The sequence below is a fragment of the Solea senegalensis genome, linkage group LG9 (genome assembly GCF_019176455.1).
Source record: "Solea senegalensis isolate Sse05_10M linkage group LG9, IFAPA_SoseM_1, whole genome shotgun sequence".
NCBI classification, from domain to species: domain Eukaryota; kingdom Metazoa; phylum Chordata; class Actinopteri; order Pleuronectiformes; family Soleidae; genus Solea; species Solea senegalensis.
Window position 1 is genome coordinate 20,813,231 of NC_058029.1, and position 21,836 is coordinate 20,835,066.

The 21,836-nt window shown below is 38.5% G+C and overlaps 3 protein-coding genes across 4 annotated transcripts; 2 read left to right on the plus strand and 1 right to left on the minus strand.

Annotated features, from left to right (window-relative positions):
• The first annotated feature begins 3,387 nt into the window (after window positions 1-3,387).
• si:dkey-17m8.1 (C-Jun-amino-terminal kinase-interacting protein 3) lies at window positions 3,388-14,799 on the plus strand. The gene is made up of 28 exons (XM_044034054.1): window positions 3,388-3,493; window positions 5,947-6,326; window positions 6,414-6,608; window positions 6,722-6,842; window positions 7,006-7,076; window positions 7,175-7,239; window positions 8,063-8,135; window positions 8,221-8,390; window positions 8,517-8,752; window positions 9,159-9,216; window positions 9,375-9,527; window positions 9,600-9,642; window positions 9,724-9,851; window positions 10,016-10,069; window positions 10,430-10,564; window positions 10,658-10,790; window positions 11,154-11,240; window positions 11,335-11,382; window positions 11,531-11,672; window positions 11,820-11,862; window positions 11,978-12,058; window positions 12,147-12,214; window positions 12,364-12,512; window positions 12,601-12,772; window positions 13,143-13,256; window positions 13,349-13,447; window positions 13,561-13,650; window positions 13,751-14,799. The coding sequence occupies exons 2-28, from the start codon at window positions 6,228-6,230 to the stop codon at window positions 13,867-13,869; spliced, it is 2,946 nt and encodes a 981-aa protein (XP_043889989.1). The 5' UTR covers window positions 3,388-3,493; window positions 5,947-6,227; the 3' UTR covers window positions 13,870-14,799.
• A 235-nt stretch (window positions 14,800-15,034) lies between these two features.
• On the minus strand, window positions 15,035-15,517 carry LOC122774635 (transmembrane protein 238-like). The gene has a single exon (XM_044034094.1). It carries the CDS (start codon window positions 15,514-15,516, stop codon window positions 15,190-15,192), a length of 327 nt encoding a protein of 108 aa, XP_043890029.1. The 5' UTR covers window position 15,517; the 3' UTR covers window positions 15,035-15,189.
• A 1,236-nt stretch (window positions 15,518-16,753) lies between these two features.
• On the plus strand, window positions 16,754-21,271 carry ccdc106a (coiled-coil domain containing 106a). Of its 2 annotated transcripts, none has more exons than XM_044034067.1 (8): window positions 16,754-16,863; window positions 17,247-17,410; window positions 17,492-17,590; window positions 17,698-17,919; window positions 18,064-18,120; window positions 18,278-18,553; window positions 18,683-18,850; window positions 19,285-21,271. In XM_044034067.1, the coding sequence occupies exons 2-8, from the start codon at window positions 17,341-17,343 to the stop codon at window positions 19,599-19,601; spliced, it is 1,209 nt and encodes a 402-aa protein (XP_043890002.1). In that variant the 5' UTR covers window positions 16,754-16,863; window positions 17,247-17,340; the 3' UTR covers window positions 19,602-21,271. The 2 variants fall into 2 exon arrangements, with proteins under 2 accessions (XP_043890002.1, XP_043890003.1); XM_044034068.1 differs by having other exon boundaries at window positions 17,341-17,410.
• The last annotated feature ends 565 nt before the right edge of the window (window positions 21,272-21,836 follow it).

The following is a 21,836-nucleotide window of genomic DNA, read 5'->3' on the forward strand; positions in this document are numbered from 1 at the left end:
CTGAGTAACCTATTAACTGACTGTCAACACACCAGATTACTATAGGTGCATTTATTCATGTCTTTCTTGATAAATGTGCTTTTATTTAATTTAATTTAATTTAATTTAATTTAATTAACTAATTAATGTATCTTTTATTTTTGAGTGAATGTGACAAATGCCATGTTTCAAGATAGTCACAACATGTATCAGTAGCCTCCAGCTCAGTTCCCAACGATCCAATAATATGAGACTCACTACTAATGACAAAATAAATAGGATTTTTTGACAGGAAAGGGACTTTAAAAGAAAAGCCCTTTCATAGCCCAAACAATGCCTTGGTGGAACCACACTCAAATCTTGAGACTGAAAGAAGGAGGAAAAGAGGAAGGGAGTTGTTCCTAGATAAATATCTGGTAATGGTTTTCGTAATGACACTTAATGACAGACGAGAACTTCCCACTGAACACAAGGACAGAGAGGAACAAACAAATGAAATCTCTCGTCACAATCATGTCCACCATTTTGCAAGGGCCTCAAGTTGTGACGCATTTCTCCACCCATTGTGCTGAGAGAAAGTCCACAGCAACTTCTGTGTTTTCACTCTCAGAGAACAAGGGGATCATGTTAATGAATATTTAGATCCATCACTTCTCACACTTTTCCACTGATGTGAAGCTCCTGATTCAATACGAAGGTAAGAAATGCCATACTTTTTAAAGTAGAATACATTTCTTTTGCTTTGTAAAGTTATCAATATCGTCTTGGGTTACTTGCCAATGCATCTGACTTTCTTTCCTTTTCATTCATACTATAAAACCTGGACTCTTATATTTAATAATTAAAATATAGGGTTACTCTTAATATTAGTGTAACAGTAACAGCATGGTAATTGTACTAATACAATAATGGTTTTGTAATATGTATAAGGAGGTCATATTATGGTTGCACCATCTTATTTCTCATGCATCTTAAAGCATGGTAATAACAATAGCAATAGGATGGTAATGAGGAGATAATATTACAGTAATATCATGTTATTTCCAAAGTAGTAACCAGATAATAGCTTGTAATTAGAATAAAATGTAATACCTTCACATGGAAATTGCCTTTCATTTCACATGCACATTTTCCATTGTGATAAAGTAAACACTTGGTGATTACTTTAGAAATGACCAACTAATGTAAAGTTTAAGTCAAACTGCTGTATCTTGATAGGAGTAACAAAAAGGACGAAGCTGCTGTGCCTCCAAAATGACATCTGACCATTTGACCGAGGAATTAATACCAACCATGACAGCCAAGATGGAAACACTTGACCCCTCAGCTCTACCAGACCGCACTTCTCTTGTCACCTACAACCTCAAGTCTGAGACCCTGACTTTACCAGAAGGGCTCACCTCAGTGGCAGGCATCACTGTGGTCACTGGAGGTGCTGAAATGTCCTGCAGATCCTGCATGCTGGCATTTTGTTTTTGGAAAATTCTCATCGGATTCAGCTGCGTAGCTGTGGGCCTGTGGGACCAACGCAACCACTCCAGACAGGGAACCTCTCACTTGCTGGGACTGGGATTTGTGATTCTGGCTGTCAGTTTCATGGTGGTGGGAGGCATTGTGGCGTACGAGCTTCTGAAGAAGAGGGACAGAGTCATGAGACGAGCGCGGAGGGAGGAAGGGAAAGAAGTGCTTGTAGAGAGTGGCAGGGTTATTAAAAAGGTTACAGTTTAAAAACAGAAGTGAATATGACAAAATATAATGATAAGCTGATGAATATGATTTTTCTGTACTATACTAACCCCTGCTCTCCTCTTCATCTATCAATATATATTATGTAAAAGATATAAAGTATTATTTCAATGTTATGCTACTTTCAACTACCCCACTACAATTCAAGTGATTGAACATGTGAGCCTCATGTGAAACATGATTTATTGTGATTTGTTGCTCTGTAATGCAATAAACTGTGTATAATATGTGTATAAAGATATACAGTCACCCAGCATCAATGGGTTACAAATTATTACATTCATAATCCAGTAGAAGAATATAATGCTTTGGATTGAGACATTCTTCTACTTGATGAGTACTTTGTGTTGTGATCCATATATAGTCCACATAGCTAAAATACATGTACACAGTGTAGGATGTTTGCACTTTAATGTTTTAATTTTAATAGCACTGACTTCACCTGGGACTTTTTTTTGTCCCAGTTACTAACAGACCAAATAAACAAGGAACACTGACAGATCATGTGATGTATGCAATAAATGGACTTTATATGTGTGGCCAAGTGAAAGATAGAAAGTGAAAATAAAGGGAAATACAGAAGTTTGCTACAAGGTTGGTTCCTTAAGACAAACATGCATGCGCGCACACACACACACACACACACACACACTGTAACCACAGGCTCCCAGGCCCCGCGTAGAGGACTCGGGGTTAAAGGAGACACAAAAGTGCCTAAGTGGGCAAATCTGGAATTTATTTATATGTTCTTTTGCGACAAACATATGACGGGGGCAGGATATCTTCAATGGTTCGCCAAGCCAATGAAAACACAAACCTGTGTGTGTGTGGGGGGGGAGGGGGTTTGTGGTAATATCTCCATCTGCTGGGACAAAAGTAAACTTTACATCAACATTCCTCACTTTGCTTTACACAGTAATTGCAGAAATAGTGACCTCAACTTCTGCCTGAGCTGGCTTCATATTGATTATCATAAAAACCTAATCCTACAATTAGATTATGTGTGATTGCTTTGTAGCTATAGATGTTATACTTTGCTATAAATTGGACAACCCAAAGGTATATAGTAGAGTTGAAATCTATAGTTAATGTTTAATTCTTTTTCAAAACTTTGGGCCGTTACTCGGACAAAAGGGCATTGTGAAGAACATTTTAATTCAATTATCACTAGCAGGCAATTCATTCATTTAATCTGAATCTAGAAATCAAATGCAGATTAATCCATTATATTCAAATGAATTAATCAAATGCATTCCTAAAAACAGTTGATATGATGAGTCAACTACAAAAGTCAAACGCTGTTGATAAACCCATGAATGACTATTGAATAATTTGAATACTTCTGCCGCCACAATGCAAACACTTTCTAACTCTCTGACATTATTATAATAATCATATGACTTTTCCGGGTACAGATGGAAGGTCCTCACAGGTATGTGAGGTATTTGGACAGGTTGACTGGGCGGGGTTTCAGTCTGATCACCTGACAGTGGTCACATGTCGTTCCAGTTTCAGGAAACTTTTTTTTTCCCTCTGAAAACAAAACTACACTAGTCCCGCCTCTACGTGTCGCCTATTTGCTACAGACGATAACATCAGCGCTCTGATTGGTCAGGTAAAGGACGTGTATACGCCCGTCAGAATCAAGCCCCTCCTCTTCTGAAAACTATCGTCTGTGTAATTGATATCGTGCCTGAAGAAAAACACGGCAGAACTTTCTGTGTTTTCAGGCAGAGAATTGAAAATGAGCGGCCTGAGCGGTGTGAAGGTAAGTGTGATAGACGGAACTCGAGCAGCGCGACAGCTCTGTTGGTTTTTTGGCCAAGTTACAACTTTGTAAACTTGCAGCCAGAAGACTTTCAAGGTGTCCACTGTCATTCTGTTACTTATTCATACAGTCTGTCAGTTTAGCTGTGTCGTCACCCAAACGTCTTCCTTTCGTTTTGCTTAGTCGAGAAGGCTGATTAGGCTAATAAGGCTAATTATTTGCGTTTACATGTTTTATTTTGCCTGACCTGTTTGTCTGTTTACCTGGAACTGGCTGCTATGTGTGTGTGTGTGTGTGTGTGCTATAAGTGGTACTGGAGTGGACACACACTATTCTTGTTAGGACACTGCAAGGATTTCTATTAATTTGGACCGTAACAAAAACATTATCCCAGAATACAACACGAAGAAACAAACCATGTTTTAACCCCCAGTTTGAAAAACTTGGGTGAAATTGTTTGCATTTGGATAAAATAAAAAATGAAATAAATACACAAAATTTACAGTCACCTTAATAATCTCAATAATCCACAATGGACAAAATAAACAAACATTTTTGATGCTAACTGCAGGCTACATACTGTATAGTTTCTCCAACACACTTAGAAGGTAAGGGTGAGGTTCATTATGCAACATGCAACTTTACCAGTAAATGCTGCTAAACATTACATACTGTAAAATGTATAAGTATAAGTTAATGTTTCTTTATAAATTTCACCATGACCAGTTAATTCCAAACCCTAACAGTAACCTCACCAAAATGCACATCTTAACTCCATCCTGAAATATAGCTTCAGAAATATAGATAGATAGATAGATAGATAGATTCGTCCCAGGCTTAGAAATGGTTATGTTACAACAGCAGCAATAGAGATATAGACAGGCATAGAACATAAGAATATGATGTGAATAATGGTAAGAATAAAAGTAGAACACACAAATATATATACTAAATTACAACTATATAAAAATGACAGTATAAATATATGACTTTATAAATTTAATGCCAGTGAAGTGTTATCTTGATGTTTATACAGTACTGCAAAATAAAGTAGTTGTGCAGTTGTAGAGACCGGGATGTAAACATGTTTCAAATGCAAAGTTACAAGTTCTCTCTCAGACAGAGCTGAGTTATTGCATAGTGTGATGGCTTGAGGCAGAAAAGATTAGACTCATAGCGGTCCCTCCAACAGCGGACCTGTAACAGTCTGTTGGAGAAGGAGCTCCGCTGTCTGTCCAGTGTGTGGTCAGGTTTATCAATGATGGATAACAGTTTGTTCAGTGTCAGCCTCACCACCACAGCCTCAAATGTTTCCTGTCCAATCGCTTGATTAGTTTGAGTCCCAACAAATAACAGCAAAGAACAGTACGCTGACAACAACAGACTGATAATAGATCTCCAACATCTTGCTGCACACATTGAAGGATCCTAGCTTCCTCAGGAAGTAGAGTCAGCTCATCCCCGTCTTGTTGACAGCGTCAGTGTTGGATTTCCAGTCCTCACCCTTTGGTCCCCATAAAGACTAATGGTCCTGAAAAAGACGTTTTTTTTTTTTTTACAATAGACAAGGTCCTAAATTGTAAAATGTAACAAAACAAAAACGCGCTATACTTTACATAAAAAGTGCTTATCAGAGGCACAGAAATGTTTAACCTAAAGATCTGGTGTTTCTTTCATGTGTAGGTCAAATGTCAAAATGCATTTTCAAACTTTGTCAGTGATTATATTAACTGTTTTAAGACAGACAATGATAACCTCCACAAGACGTCTTATAAATATAGTATTTGTCTATTCAGAAAATAGTCATTTATCCCATCAAATTTACCTGAAAATTGGGGTGGCATCTGTTTTGGATAGCTAAATGACATATTTTACTGAAGGAAAATGTGGTGTGTGACTGAAAAAAAATAAGATATATAATTGTGTAGACATATCAATTAATTAATTAAAACAAAGCACAACTGATTGGGAGATCATTTTTGTTAATTGAATTAATAATACTTTTCAGTTGAAGCCCTGATTTTGTCTATAGTTTAGTCTAAAACCCAAAGATATTCCTATCAAACAAAACAAAGTCTATGCAATTAATTCACTGAACATCTGATGTCAGAACTAACTTTTCTTTAGTTTGAACACGATGACTTTAAGCGGAAATAAATCCAGGGATACAAGCATGACTGACTGTACTTGTTAGAATGTTTGTATTGCTACGCCTGAACTCTTCAGAAATGACCAATCTTTAATGAATGACTTCTTTGTGTATACCATGACTAAAAGCCAGTGGTATTAAAATTTCATCGTTAATAAGTTTCATTTACTGTTTAACAAACCACAGGACCATTTCACACAATTATTATTATCATCCTCCAGTTGTCATTTGGGAAAAAAGGGAAAACATTTTTTTGTGTGGGGAAGAGATTTAAATAATTCTACTTTCTTATTTTCTTTTTCAGCATGGATTCAGCTAAGATGCCTCCTGACAACAGATAACTACAGATTTACAGCACAGAAATCTAAGAGGATGCTGCTCTTGTCGAGTGCAAATGGGACATAAATAAGGATGGATGGTGCTGGTGTTAGCAAAAATGTTAGAACGCTATCTAAACCAGTTGTATTAGTTGGCGAGAAGGTGCAGCCAGAAAAGCTACCTTTCCATACACAATTGTAAAACTGTTCACCTCTGGCGTACAAAAACAATTTGGCAGTTACTACAGCAGATAAACATACTTGGCTGATGGAGTACAATGAGAAAGTGCTGTGTGGGTCAGGGGAGGTGGAGTTAGACCCCGATATTGTCAGTGAAGAGGCTGGAAAACTGTATTCAGAACTACAGGTAACACTGTTTATTTTCTATACTGTTATTGTGTCTAACATATCACATTTAATGTGTTTAAACATACATGGTTTCTCACAATCCCAGACAGTTATTGAGACCCATGGTGAAGCTGTGGTGGAATCACTGGTACCCATATTTGTGTGGGTGCTGGAGGGGCTGGCCAGCTGCAAAAGCCAGCTCAGAGACAGAGAGGAGGAGGCAGAGCGCGAGAAAGCAGAGCGAGAAGAACTGCTGGAGAGATACCAAGCAGAGAAAAGACTAAGGAAAGAGAGTCAAGAGGTGTGGGATAAAAAAAAAGGATAAAATGAAGAGTTGATGTCAACGGCTGAATGCCGTTATTTAACTGTTTGACTTTGCTCAGAGCCGTTAGTTTGTCTTTTTTTGTTTTGTAGAGATATCTGGAGCTGGATGATCAAATTGAACAGGAGAGAAGAGCCATGAAGGTGAGGGAGAAAGGAAAAGAACGGCAAGAGAGAGAGTTGGAGAGGAAAGCAAGAGAACAAGCTGATCAGTGTGAGTGTTTGAAAGTAACTGTGACAAATACCACGACATGCTTAAATCTCACTGAAGGAGAGCTGCTGTTCCGTAACTTTTCTCTGATACTAAGTCAAACACCTGCTTTCTCAATGGCAGGAAATTTAACAAGCAAAGCTGTATGTGTTTTGTATATTTACAGTGATGACCTTGGAGGAGCAGAAAGCAAATCTGCTTAGAGAACTGAGCACATTGAGACTTACGCACAACAAGGTCAGTAACTGCTGTTTAGCTCACAGTGGTGTGCCGTTGTTTCCACAGATATTCAATATTTATTTAGGTCCTTGTTCTATTTCTGTTATCTCCTTCAGTTGGCACACACATATCGAGAACTTGTGGAAAAGAGAAAGGATTCTGAAAGGGACTCTCCTTTAAGGTTGTTCATACTTTCTTCACATTGTTTTTTAATAGAAATCTATTTCCTATACTGTTTGAAACGACAGCAGCATTATTGTATACAGTATATACATATACACCTCATTCAAGTGTAGGTTTTTATGCTTGAAGGAGGTGGAAAAGGAGATGTAAATAAGTGCAGTGAAAACGGCTAATGAAGGATAATGTTTCAAACTCATGTGACTGAAATGTCAATGAAGCTTAAGATTGTTCCTGCGCTGAAGAAATGTCCGAACGGATGCATGAGAGGAAACAGACTGATAGAAAAACGACAATATTTCTCAACTTATCGCAATAAATACATCTTGCTAGAATAATAAATGGGAAGCAGCAATAAAACAAGCCCATGTTCTCCAACACCTTCTGTAAGTAAATGCATTCTTCATTTATATGATCAAGTTACACCTTCTTATCCTTCTGTGGTGACCCAGACTTTTGTGAATTTAAATTTTGTGCCATCTACTGCTTATCTCGGTGAACTGACTCCCAATATTCACTTAACAGCAGTGCAGAAATTTGCAGAAACAGGTTATGGTGGACTGCAGCCAACAACAAAGTCAAGAAACTCTACACTAAACTTGTCCCCATAGCTGCACACTAAGTAACATTTTAACAAAAGATACCATATAATTGTACAGTAATGTACTGTAGATAACATTACGAAATTACAATTTATAGACCATTTTGCTGTTCTCATTTATATTGTGTAAAAGATGAAGATGAAATGGATTGATCATAATTCACAGAGTGTAAGTCCGTTTTTTTTTTTGCAACTATACCGTAACACTGCATGTTCCATTTAGGAATCACATTCGTCCCAAGAATCATGACTCGCCATCTGATCAAGTTTTATTAGATTCCTGTGTTAATGAAAAGGTAAACAGATTCTTTATGTTTCAGTTTTTATAAATACAAGACTTTGTCATAGAAATAGCTGCATTTATCTGCTTTTCTCCTGCAGGTCATTCAAAGACCACATTCACATTCTGGCCCCCCCTGTCTGGAAGAACCAATAAATAAGAAGGAAAAGCCAATTGATATTTCAGTGAAGGCCACCACAGATCACTTTGTCAATGATATCATTAGCTCCACTCCAGAGCTGGCAGGCTTTCATGGCTGTGTGAATGCAAGGTAACATCAACCAATGTGTGTCAGATGATGCTCTAAATCTACGATCTTCACATATGTACATGGCACAGCAAATGTTCTGGTATTGTGTCTTATTCATTTTTTTGTCGTCCTCATTGTTGTCATCAGTACTCCTGTTAGACCTAACAACGAGGAGACGCCAAAAGATGAGTCCGAGACCAGCTTGGAGGATGAGAAGAAGGAGGAGACCGAACACAACGGCAGGCATGAGGAAGATGAGGAGGAGGACAAGGAAGACGATGGTCTGGAGTGGGAGCTTCGCAACACGGACTCTGTGTTTTCTGAACTGTCAGAGCTGAGTCAGGATTATGTGGAGAGTGTAGACCGTGGAGTCAGTGTCAGAGGTAATTTACAGACATTTTGTTATTACATAGTTGATGAACATTCTCAAACTATGGTTCAATCTATGGATATTAAATGCTAACCCCACAAAAAAGGCCCCATTATTATTTTGATCCATTCATGTGGCCGCAGATACAAACAACTAAATCCATGTTGTTTTTTGAAGCTTATGAAGCACAAACTAAATGATCACAGACACAAGTGATCGCAGATGTAGGAGTTTATTTCTGAAAAGTAGGACATTTATTTATACGCTGCTTATAAAAAGTGTTAGAATGGCAGTGAAAAGGGTTTCTGTTTTGAGGTTTCCTCTTTTACTGTTTTGCACCATGTGCTAAATAATAACCAAAGGACAAAGGGTGCAAAACAAAGAGTTCTAGCAATTACATTCTTTTTTTCCCTCTGTAGGCAGCGCAGACCAGTTTGAGGAGATTCTTTCTCAGTATGAAGAACTCAAAGTCAACTTGTGAGTCATGCATTTCATTTCCCTGTCCCTGTTTATTCTAATGTGATTTTAAGATGTTCAGGTGATTTCCCGAACATGTACACTGTTTCCTCTTGTAGAGACACTAATCTGTAACACAAAAAGTAATAAAAATACTACTCTGATTTGTTTCTTTTCAGTGGGTTAGTAGATGCTGCCCGCAAGGCTTTGATATGTCGGGTGGTAGAGATGACTGATGACCGCACGGCTCTTAAACTGGAAGTGACCTCTCTTCAGGAAACAGTCTCTCGATTAGAGGGGCGGATAAAGGAGAAGGAGGAGGAAACTAAGAGGTGTGGATTATTATTCTTTAAAATGTCAAGTTTTTGTTAAAACTATGATAAATACATTTTTATCTTCCACAGACTTCGGAAAGAACTGGAAGCATGTCAGTCGGAGGATTCTGATGTAAGAAAAAGTTATTGTCATTTTTACTGCCATGGTGACTCCTGGTGTATGTTTCCCATTTAATAGATAAATCTGTCACAGGCTTCTTCTCTTGCATCCATGCGTCAATTCTCTCGCTCTGAAATGGCTCGTGTTGTTATGGAGAGGAACCAGTATAAGCATCGTCTTTTTGAGCTACAGGAAGCAATCAAACATAGTCAGACAGTCAGGTAAATATTTGCCTCAATAATGAATAAACTCTTGCTATTCTGTTAAATCTAATGTTTAAGTCTTTTCCACGAAACAGTTTGGTTTAACACAGCTATGTTTGTCTCGTTTCTTTTTTTTCTTCACATATATATATATATATATATATATATATATATATATAAAGAGCAACAAAGGAAGTGAAGTTAACAGAGGATAAAAGGTCAAGTGTTTGGAGAAGGTAAGTGTTTGTGTTATCTCTCATCTCATCTTATTGTACTGAACAAAGCTGTACTGAGATACTGCAATATTGTTGTTATGAATAGAGACTCTTTAAACCTCCCAGATATATTGGAAACATGTGCTTTGCAGGACATTCATAATGCTAAGATAGGACATTCCTTGGGTTGTCCTGACCATCTGTTAATAATAAAAACCCAATGTAAGGAGAATTTAGAAAACCAACAGGAACATTTGTCTCAAAGACACTAAATCACCAATATTTCTGTGAATTACTTGAATAGAGATGAAGCAATGTATGCCTGAGAGGGAAAAGTCTTATGGTTTATAAACAGTATTGTTGCTTGTTTCTTTATCTCAGGTTCAATCGCCTGTTTGGCCTTTCTAAGGAACCTTTAATCCCACCTCCTGCCTCTGCATTCACCTTGCCAGCTTCTTCATCACTCACTCGCTCTCCTGTAAGGTCTCCTCAGCTACCGGCAGTCAGTCAGACTGAGTAAGCAGCTTTTTTTTTTAGCCATGACACTCTTGAATCATATGAAATGGCTCCGTAAAGTTGATTAACATGTGGATTATTCATTCACTCGAGGTCTGCTGCTCCTGCTGCTCTCTCACCTCGTGTCAGGAGGAGGGAGCTCTACAAGGAGATTCGCACCCACATTTGGGGAACTCTGGGGAAACGGCAGTTACATGGCTGGAGCGTGCCACTGGCAAACACACAGGTGATAGTAATGTGTACGATGGCATGTGATGGTCATTTGGATTATGTTTCTGTTATTTCAGACCATTTATTTTTATCAAACCAAAGAGAACTACTTCTAGCTCTTATTTGTACCCAAATGTTTAAATGCACTTTTGTAAGTCGCTTTGGATAAAAGCGTCTGCTAAATGACATGTAATGTAATGTAATGTAAAGAAGGAGCTGCACTAAATCCATTCTACTGTTAATTTTGAGCGAGCTCCACCGGAGAATTATTACAGATTATTTCAATTACCCAGACATAATGTACGCAACCACAGTCCTATCAATATCATCATGATAAAATGTCTTTATCTTTAAATGTCTTTATGGACTCTTTTTAAAGGAGTCCAGTGAACCTGCTCCAGAGCCTAAAGATGTGCCCGTTCTAGTGCAGCTCAGGTTGTTGGATCAACGAGACTCCACTGCTAAGGTAACTCTTTCCACCACCTTATTCGTGTAAACCTTTATTTTCTGCCTGTGGCACGCTTAAACACAGTGTCTAACCTATTCTTTCGTTGTTTCAGCTGAACTGTGCCGTTTCAGTCACACCTGAAGTCTCAGGAGAGGCCACAGTGAGTCTGTCATTATCTTGGTTAAACATCAGCTGTAGTATCGCTCTAATCACCATGCCCATGCACATCAAACCATAACTAACACTGTCCACGGATGCGTTTCATGCCACTCATCTCTCCAAACTCCATGTTCATCCCTCTCTGCTAGTGTTCAGTATGGGTAGTTGCGGGTCCCGCCTCCAGCAGTGATATTACAGTGATTGATCCAGCACGGTCCAACACAGTTCTGGATCAGTTCAGCCTCCCTCCCACAGCTCCTGCACTCTGCCTCTGTGCTGTGCCTCCCATAGGTCAGTGCCAGTGCAATGGGCTCCCTTCAGACAACATGTCTAATCTAATGTATTTTGTACTTGTATTTACACCCCCATACCATAGTGGTCAACACTGGTTGCATGAAATGTTTTTTTGGCACAGTCTTTCTTGTCTTGTTTTGTCAGGTGGCACCAAAGGAACTGTGTGGATTGGAACTCAGGAAGGAAGGTAGTGCCTGCTGAATAAGCAGCTCACTTTGTATGAGCAAATACTTGTCACCAAAGCATTTTTTGACGCACTGTCTTTCTCTCTCTTTTTCTTCCCCAACTCTTTATTCTCCCAGTATACTGATACACTCAGCCTCTGCTGGTAGGAGGCGCTGTCAACAGTCTGTTTCCCTCTCAGAGGGAGTTTATTCACTCACGTGAGTTGTCTGCTCTGTTCTTTGTACGCATTTAGCCTAAGCCTTTAATAATTTATTGTGCCCTTTTATACTCGATCCATTCTTACAGGTATTGCCAGAGTCAAGTCATAGCTGGTTTAGCTGATGGGACATTAGCCTTTTTCTCACACAGCTCAGGTAATGCCTTTCTGTTTCCTATGTGTATGTAGATGGTAGCATGGCACCCGTATTAAAATACATTATCAAAAGCAAAACCAAACAACTAAATAGGTATGCTTTCATCATGTACTATAAGTCAAAGGAGTAATGAGTGCTGTGATTGACAGGTGGATGGAATCTGCAGTCACGCTCGGTGGTTCCCCTTGGATCAAACCCTCTGCAGCCCATTCGCTGCAGCCTTGCAAAAGATGGCCGCTTATGGGTGGGATATTGGAACAAAGTCCATGTTGTTGACATTAACAGCAAGAAGGTTGAGGTGAGAAACGATGAACCTTCATCCTGCGTGTCGTATTCTCACACTGTTTCAGTATTCACCAACATTCATCCCACATTTGACTTGACAGCAAACTTTCCCAGTGTCTGAACGCAGCGAGCAGCAGGTTCGTTTCCTGTGCGCTGGTGGAAGTGGTGTTTGGACGTCCTGCCGACTTGACCCAATCCTCAGGCTGTTCGACTGGTTCACTGGACGGCCGCTACAGGAAGTTGATTTCACAGCTTTGGTCACTAAAACATTAGGTGCTGAAGCAGTTTTTGTTTTTTAATCTTAATTCTCTTTGTTACAGTGGTGATAACCACTGACATCATTAGACCCTGCTATTTCAGGGTTATTGTCTATCGCAAGATAATTCAACAAATCTAACTTACTTCACAAGATTCAGTTTGACATTAATGAATGAATTGTCAGTTTCCTGACTTACATAGGTGATAGTGTGGGTGAAAACAAAAGTTCTTCATCCTCATCTTCAGAGGATATCATGGTCTGTCATTCTGTATTACAATATGATATTATGAATAATAATAATTTATAATCAATAAGAAAAAAAGAGAAGAAAATGTAATTCATGTGCAAGCTGAATTGAAACAACATTATTGTCTCCCTGTGTAGGTCATCACTTCCTGGCACTGTCACCTCTCCAGATCTCGTCTCTCACAGTCATCTCTGGCCGTCTGTGGGTGGGCACTGGAGGTGGTGCCATATTCTCCATACCATTATCAATAAGTATGTTGTATTTGGATTCAATTGTTTTTTAAAATTGTATTGTCTAAAATGTGCTTCATCAAGTCTTGCCAACACCTACTAACTGTCCATAGCATCAGAAGCTGTTTCCATTCCATATTGCTCCATCGCATCAGTCCAACTATGTTACCATGGACACAGACAAGCTGTCAGGTTTATCATTGCTGCACCTGGTAAGAATATTAAAATGACTGCTTTGCTTAACGTTATTAAGACTCGGTGGTCCAAGAGTCCGCTCCCTCAGTTTGCCCTTGACTGCTGCATCTGTCTAATCTGTGCCTCAAAGGTTGTTTGATGACCTCTCCTGGCAGCAGCATTGTTACTACCTCTCAGCTTATCCTCAGTGGAGGAGAGGGCTACATCAACTTCCGTATTGGTGAGTTGAAAAACGGGAAGTTGCCTTTGTTGAGTTGATTTGTTTAGATGAATAAGTGCTGAGTTTACTAATTGCCTAACAAAGCTATCTGCTTTTCCAGGGGACGATGGAGGTGACGCATCGGATGAGTTGACCCAGGCTACACCTCAGCGGTCTGAGCGCAGTCACATGATCATTTGGCAGAATCACACCCCGTCTATACCCAGCCCTGCCCTCTGACATTGTTCACTACCTGAAGATGATGTAGGTGTAGAGACGGAACACTAGATGAGCCACACACAATACTGGAAATGGAAAAGCTTTCATCTTTGTTTACCCTACTCATTTGGTGAACATACTGTACCTTGAGTGGAATATCCAAATGAATTATAATGCCTCACTATGTGCCTTCATCTATTTATAATCAATCCTATAGAATGGATATATGATGGGTTGTTTATGGATCATTTTGCCCTTATAATATATATGTTAGATGTCTCTGGTACATTTGTATTTGTTGAAGAACATGCAGAGTTATGGTTGCTCCAGGTTTGCCTGTCATACATCATTCAGTCATCAAGTCCAATGTCGTTTAGTGGCTGCTGCTGTATGCAGATTGTTTTTAACTGTGAACTGACAAACTCATTCTTATCTCACCTCAAATACAAACAGACCTTTTTAATCTCTAATCTGATGATACTGCACTGAGATTGGTGATACCTTTTGTGATGTGTATTTTTGCATTTGCATATTTTTGAGTGTTATCTCACATTATACCCTTCCACATTGTATGTGGTGTAATTACAAATAACCTCATTATAATTGTATGTAAGTCTTCTAAATTAAGAGTTTTAGTTCCTGCCCTGAAAGAATATTTATTTTTTTCCATCAGCTTTTGATCATCTCTGAATTGCATAAAATGTCTTTGGTGTCTTACATTATGTTCTTATTTGACTTCTGTCATCTTTTGTAATATAAAGAAGGGAAATTCTTCAAGTGCCCTACGTTGTGTTTATGTGTAATTACAAGTTTGTGCACATGTTGATGTCAGTATATCCTTATCCTTGAAAAGACAACTAAGACTTGAGTATTGGTGTTGACTCAGCTGTGCCTCAAACATTATTATTATTATTATTGTCATCATTAAAATATGTCTCAATTGAAAATCAACTAACTTCTGAGTGTTATTGCCATAATCTGATACAGAGACGCAAAACAAAGATCAAGACATGCAGGTATGATTCACAAAGAAAAAACAAAATAAAAATTGCTTTCATCTTTTTATCTTTATATATTGGAATCTATTAATGTGAATAGGACATTATAATCTGGAATATTATCCACATACATCATATATTAAACAGGGATAGAAAATCCCAGAGTTTTCCCAATGAAAAACAACAGATGTCTGTTAATGATGTGTTGTGTCAACTTTACAAGACAGATGACGGCAGCATTCAACAGCAGCAACAGGATTTGTCTCAGGCAGTTTTGCCTGCTGCTTATTTTGGTACAGTCATGAATGAGACAAAAATTCAGTCAGCTTTTCTGCTCTACTTCTTATGTCGGACTGCTGTGAGTCCTGGGAAGGCGTATTCTGCGACTCAGGGAGCGAGCGAGACGGTCCACAGCTCCACCCATCATTCCCAACTCCTTTTTGGAGGTCAGACCCTCAATGTTGCCACTGTACCACATGACCCAGCCTGCCAGGGACAGAAGCACCAGCAGAGCTCCCGAGTACACAAGCAGATCGCCAAAGTCTTGCCCTTTGACCTCCAGCGGAGCGAAGACACCCAGCAGCAGAGATATGACACCCAGCAGGTCCATAAGCACAGCAAAAACAAGGGCCAGCTTACAGTGGGACAACCCGTCATATTTTGGTGCCATGGCTGAAAAACAAAAGGTGATGGTGTTACATTTGAATGTGGCATTTTCTTATGCACATTTCTGTTCTTCATATCAAACACTGAAAATACTGAAACAACACTAAATCCAGGGATGGGTGATAGAGCCAAAAAAGTTATGATAAAACATTTTCAAATCAAATGATATTGATAAAGATCATGGTAAGTGTCAGATGATTAGAGACTGAAACATATCTCTCTCTCTCTCTCTCTCTCTCTCTCTCTATATATATATATATGTGTATATGTTGAAGTTTTGTTAGAGGCACTGAAAGTGGAGTTAAATTGTGTTATTGTTCCTGTATTTAACCCTTTTATCTACAGTCTCCGCATTTGTTGACTCACTCACCATCACAATGGAACATATCTCTTGTAATTAGTGAGGGATTATTTCATCAAACGTTTTGGTAGCATGCACAGCGTTTTCAGATTTTACATTGGGCTGCTGTAATCTTAAATTTTGGGAAAGTCATGACATTTACAATATACTTTGCTCCATTATCAGATCAGGTAACTTTTACTTAGGTAGCATAAACTAAAAGAAAATTAAAATAACAGACAACATAACACCCACACACACGTACTGTGCTGTGCTTTCTTACACATACACTAGTACTCGTCAAAACAGGAACAGGTACCAGTTCCACACCTTTCCCAAATAAAGTCAACAAAGCAGCAAGGTCTTCATATTATAAGGACATTATTTTGGAAAAACTTCAAACACTTACCTATGTGTTTCCGATCCACAGAATAGCTTGAATTTGAACGTGATTACAATGAAAACCGTGTTATATTGTTGTATGACACAAGCTTTGAGGTCGTTGAGCAGCCAGTAATCGACACTGAAACCTGACACCTCCTCACCTGTTCTACCTGTCCTCCTGCAGTTTTACTAGCGCTCTGACTAAACAAAACAGAGGCAGAGAGGGGGCAATGAAATGGCAGCACTGATATTATTGTCCCTCACTGCACATTTTGTCACATCACTAATTATATATATATGATATCTGAAAATGTCCTTTACTATGTTTGTTTACTGCACCCAGAACTATTTTATATATACAATGTATATGCATTTTTAAAATGATCGTCTCTTTCAAATAAAACACATATTTTATTCTTTTTCCATCGGTATCGTTTTTTCTTTGGACGGTCATTAATGCGATAACACCCGGAAATGACGCAGGAGGTTGTTTAAAATAAAAAAATAAAAAGCGATAATTGTTATTGTTAGCTTGTTAGCTAGCAGATGAACCCGAGAAATGGAGATATGACAGAGTAATAACGACTTATTACATGTGCACGATTCAGTTATTACAAACGTAAAGTGGTATGTACCAATTTCTGCAGCGTATATATTTAACACAGCGACGCCCTTAATGTCTGAAAGACGGATTTAGGAATGGGTTGTAAAGAAAGAATGTGATTGTAATATTAAATTCGCAGCTACAATTTGTGCTAACATTACAGGAGGCTAACACAGCATGAAGCTAGTCTCGCTCTCTTGTGAGCACGATACCAGGCCGCGACGCTGTAGTTCTCTATGAACAAAAAAATACTGTTTCACTATATACATGTAACCGGAGAAGTAAACACATTAGCTTTGTTTTGTTGGCTCTGTGGTTGCATAAAATGCGATAGTTGTTATGAAACATACAATGATTAGTTTCATCCAATAATAAATATGCTGTATATGTGGCTCTTTTTCTGCAGTGCGTTGGTGTAAATTGTATTGTTCCAGTTCATTTTCATAGCCTGATGACATTTCTTTCAAAAAACAATTTACTAACATCTGTCTGGGTTTGAGATGGAGGACGGAAACAGGAGTGATGCTGCCTCCACATCTAAGAGCCACGCAGCCTCACTCCACCTGCAGAGTAAGGTTTTTTCAAAGCTCCAAGTATTGTTTTGCCTTTAAGTCAAGCCCATGAAGTCCTGACCATGCATATTTTTCCCAGCTCCAAAAAATGAGGATGCCTATGAAATTGCAATACCCTATGAGGAGAGCAACTTTGAGCAGCAAGGATTTTTCAACCAGAGTGATCAGAATTTTGATGGTACAGATGAATGTTTAATGATTTATTTGAAACTGCACACTGATATATTTTTTATCCTCACATTTTGTGAACTTAACCTCTGGTTTCTCAAACCCATCTGTCCTCAGATTCACCCCCATCAGGTGGCCCATCTCCAGTCAGCAACTCATACATGGTGATCACCAACCTGAGGACCCAGCTGCAGATCTCTCTAGAGAAAAACTCTTGGCTTCAGAAAAGGATTGAAGACCTGGAAGAGGAGAGGGATTTCCTCCGGTGCCAGCTGGACCGCTTCATCTTTTCTACAAAAAGCCAGGGACAGGAGCAGAGCCAGAGCCAGTACAATAATGGTGAGGGAAGGGGACAGGTGGGAGATGATAACCTGTCCAAAAATAATTTGTGTTGTGTCTGTTTTTTTAAATGTAACACCTGCATGGCAAATATTTCTGAATATAAAAACAAACTCTTACATATTTTTGTTAATAATTCTATAGGTTATGAGTCCAGACGATTTAACTGGAGGCCAAGAAGAGAGGAAGATCGTCCTGCTGGTAAAAACATTTTATGCTTATTGTAAAATATGACTTCTAATTCTAAATTAGATAGAGCTGTGCAACATTATTTTCTAATCATAATGTAATAAACACATCTACATACAGTATCCAAGATTTCAGATTCTCAGTTACTATGGCTACTTTCTCCTTACAGAGCAGCAGAAGTCAGACACACCACATTTTCCTCCACGTCAGTTTATCCAGCGAAGGCCAGGTCCTCCAACAATGGTGCCGTCCAAAAACCACGTCTCCAGTTCTTTAACCAATCAGCTTGCCTCTATGAATGCATTGTTCAGCTCTACACAATCACAGGCCCTCTTGCAAAGCCATAGTCATAGTACGACAGCAACAACAGCCACTGGCAACAGTGGTAGCAGTGCTACAAGGTCAGCCATGAATGAAATGAGTGGCCATGGCAACTTAGGTCCAGGTAATATGAATCAGATGGCATAATGTTCTGTGATACCTTAATTGTTTTTTTGGAATTGCTGTTTTATACATGGATATGTTATCTATTGTCTTTTGTTTAGGAAAGGATTTAATTTGTTTTTCTTAATAGAGTCTCTTTCACTCCTTGGAGAATCTGAGGAGTACTTGGAGCAAGATGGCTTCCTTGAGGAGGAGGAGATGATATCAGGGGAAGATGGTCTGCCAGAAACCATTAACAACAGCAGACACCAGTTAAAGAGAAGAAGAGTCTTCCGAGCTCCTAGAGAGCGCCAGAGAGGTAAATGAGACACTTTTAGTTACACTTTTAATTTTAGTTATATATATATAATATTATATAATATATTTATTATTTATTACTTAAATAATGTATTGTTTTTTCACAATGTAACATAATATGTATGCTAGTCCAATTATCCTATGAAACTAATTGCATAGAAAAATTGCATCCATCTGTCTTGACGTGAAAAAAAAATCAGCTCCTGTGTGCAGTGGGTAATGTTGCCGGGTGACACAAGATCTAAACATCACCATGCTGAGAAACAGAGACAGTCATGTGGAGCTGATGGACTTAATCAGCTTTGTGTAAACTTATACGACAGTGGTTTAAATGTAACAGAGTGTTGTTTATATTTAAGGGTTACAAACTACAGCTTTAATCATACTCTGTCAAGGGGTGGCTATTGTTAAGTCTCTGTCGATTGTTATTTTCAGTGAAAGATGCAGCTGGAGTGCTGTTTCGCTACAAGAAAATCCTGCTTACTTACCAGCGTCTGAAAAATATGTCCAAAGCCTTTCAAATCCATGGTGTAGACCGCAACACGGTGGCTTCCACTACACCCATTGCTGAACTGCTACTAGTGGCCCCAGAAAAGGTGGCAGAGGTGGGTGAGTTTGACCCATCCAAGGAAAAGCTACTGGACTATGCCCGGCGCTGCTACACTGCATTGGATGAAGAGACACTCAGCAGGGTGCAGGCCCTGAAAAAGAATAACCTGCTTTTGCCCATCTCCTACAGGTTCAGACACTGAAGAGAGAAAGGCAGAGGGATGAGTAGTGTCTTGTGAAAACAGCAATGTTGCTGGTTTACAGAGGAGAGGAAATGCAGTCAGGTTCTGCTGCAGCAGGCCAGCTCTCCCCCAAGGCACAGATGTGCAGGGGGATGGAGTATTATTTCCTTCACACAGCATTCCTGGATCTCCAGCTGAGATCTTCCTTTTCAGATAAATGAACTTTTCACATCTCACTTAATTATCAATATCATCACATGTGTCACACTTCTTTGACAAATACTCACCATTTTTGTAGTTATATTGCAGCTGAAAATTGAGAAGGAGAATGTGTTTTTACTATTTAGGTTTATACAGTTTTTTCCACCATACATAAATGAGTGTCAGCAAAGAATCTCACATGTGTTTTCGAGTTTAGGTTTACGGAGACATATGTTCCTGTACTGATTGTCTACATCATTTCCGGGCCTGTCAATCTAACTTATTTATATGCATTGCAAATTAATTGCATTATTTTAGTGTCCTATAAGTGCGCCAATTACAGCCTGGGTATGATAGCGTGATGCTGCACTCCATAAATTTTGCCATACTTTTTAGAAATTGTCAGCAATTCTTCATATAACTTGTTGTGTCATCTTCAATTATTTGTCACATTGTAATTATATTATCAATCGTAATGCAGTTTTTGTAATTCCCTGCATTAGAAAATGTGAATTGTGTTGAGTGTAATTTCTTTTCCATCTCTGTCAAAATAATTAAAACTCATGAAGAGAAAGAAATGAATGAGATCATTAACTGACTGTAGTTCAGAATGGTTCAACATTGTGTGGTGCAACAAGAGCCATGCAAATTTGATCAAAAATCAAAAACAGACACTTTTGGTTTTTACTACTGCATCACTCTGTTGTCTGCATTACTTACACTAGATATTTTATCAGCACCGTTTGTAATTTTCTGCACTAAAACTAAATGTAACTTCCTACTCTTCTGATACTCAAGCTCTTGAAAAAATACTTTGTGATAGTAAAACCCTTTGTGAAATAAGGTACAGAACATTTACACTGTAAGACAATTTGTAACATTGTGAAACTGTTCGTTCTTTGTGAAAAATTGTTGAAACCATACAAGCTATTGTACATTTTAGAGTTCTGTGACAGCAGCTGGCTTCTACACACTGCAGAGTTATTGTTGCTTCCCAGTGTTCTGCTGCAAATGCATGTCAGATTTTTCAATGCAGCCGACAAGTTGATCATGTTGTATGATAATGTGTGGTGTTTATGCCAGTACAGTGAGATGATGAGATTACGTTAAACATAACAAATTGGCAAAAAGAAAATTTTCCCAAACAATAATACAGATGAGAACTCCAGTTTGTGTGTGTAAGGTTAACTGCTAAGCAGACTACAAATCATACCAGACTGCAGTGTTTTACAAAACAATGGCTAATTTTTATGTCTTGTATTTATGTATCTTAAGTGAAATGTGTATCTCGCACAATGGCAGTTAATCACCAAATGTATACTGATACTCAGTTGTTACCGATGCATTTGATTTCTCACGAAATAAATAAATGCATATATTTATTAAACTGTAAAAACCCAACATCACTGGTCACTGAAAACAAGTGCTTAAGAGTCACAGGCTGTGCTGTTATGACAAAAATGTAATTAAAACATTTTATTTCCTAAAAATACTGTTGATTTTTTTTCTTCACTTCCATCCATTATCATACCTCAGTAAAGATTGTTATTGAACTGTGTCCTGCTATGATCTGTTGGGATAAATGCTTTACATTACACATATAAACAGGTTTTCATATATAAAAAAACAAATTTCACCAAATTACTATTAAATTAGCAAGAAAACCTGGGTTTGTGACCCGATCAGAACAAGGGCCTTTCTGCATGGAGTTTGATTAGATTTGAGTGGTGATCCAGTTTTTAAATCAATTGTTAACCTTGCGTTATAGAGGAGTTAATTAACACAGACAGAAACGGTGGGGGCCTTAGCAGAGGCTCCCTGAGTGCTTCCTCTTGAGGGGGACAACATTACATGGTAATGCTGATTTCTGTGCCAATCAATCTGAAGAACCACTCTTGTGAACATGATATCAGACATACATACATAAACCTATGAAAGGGGATTAGAGCCACATGTGAATATTCCTGGAAACAAAATAAAGATTAAAAAATAAGAAGTCAGAATGCTGATATTACGGTCAGAGAGCTAGCTTTTTTTTGTTTCCACAGACATTTC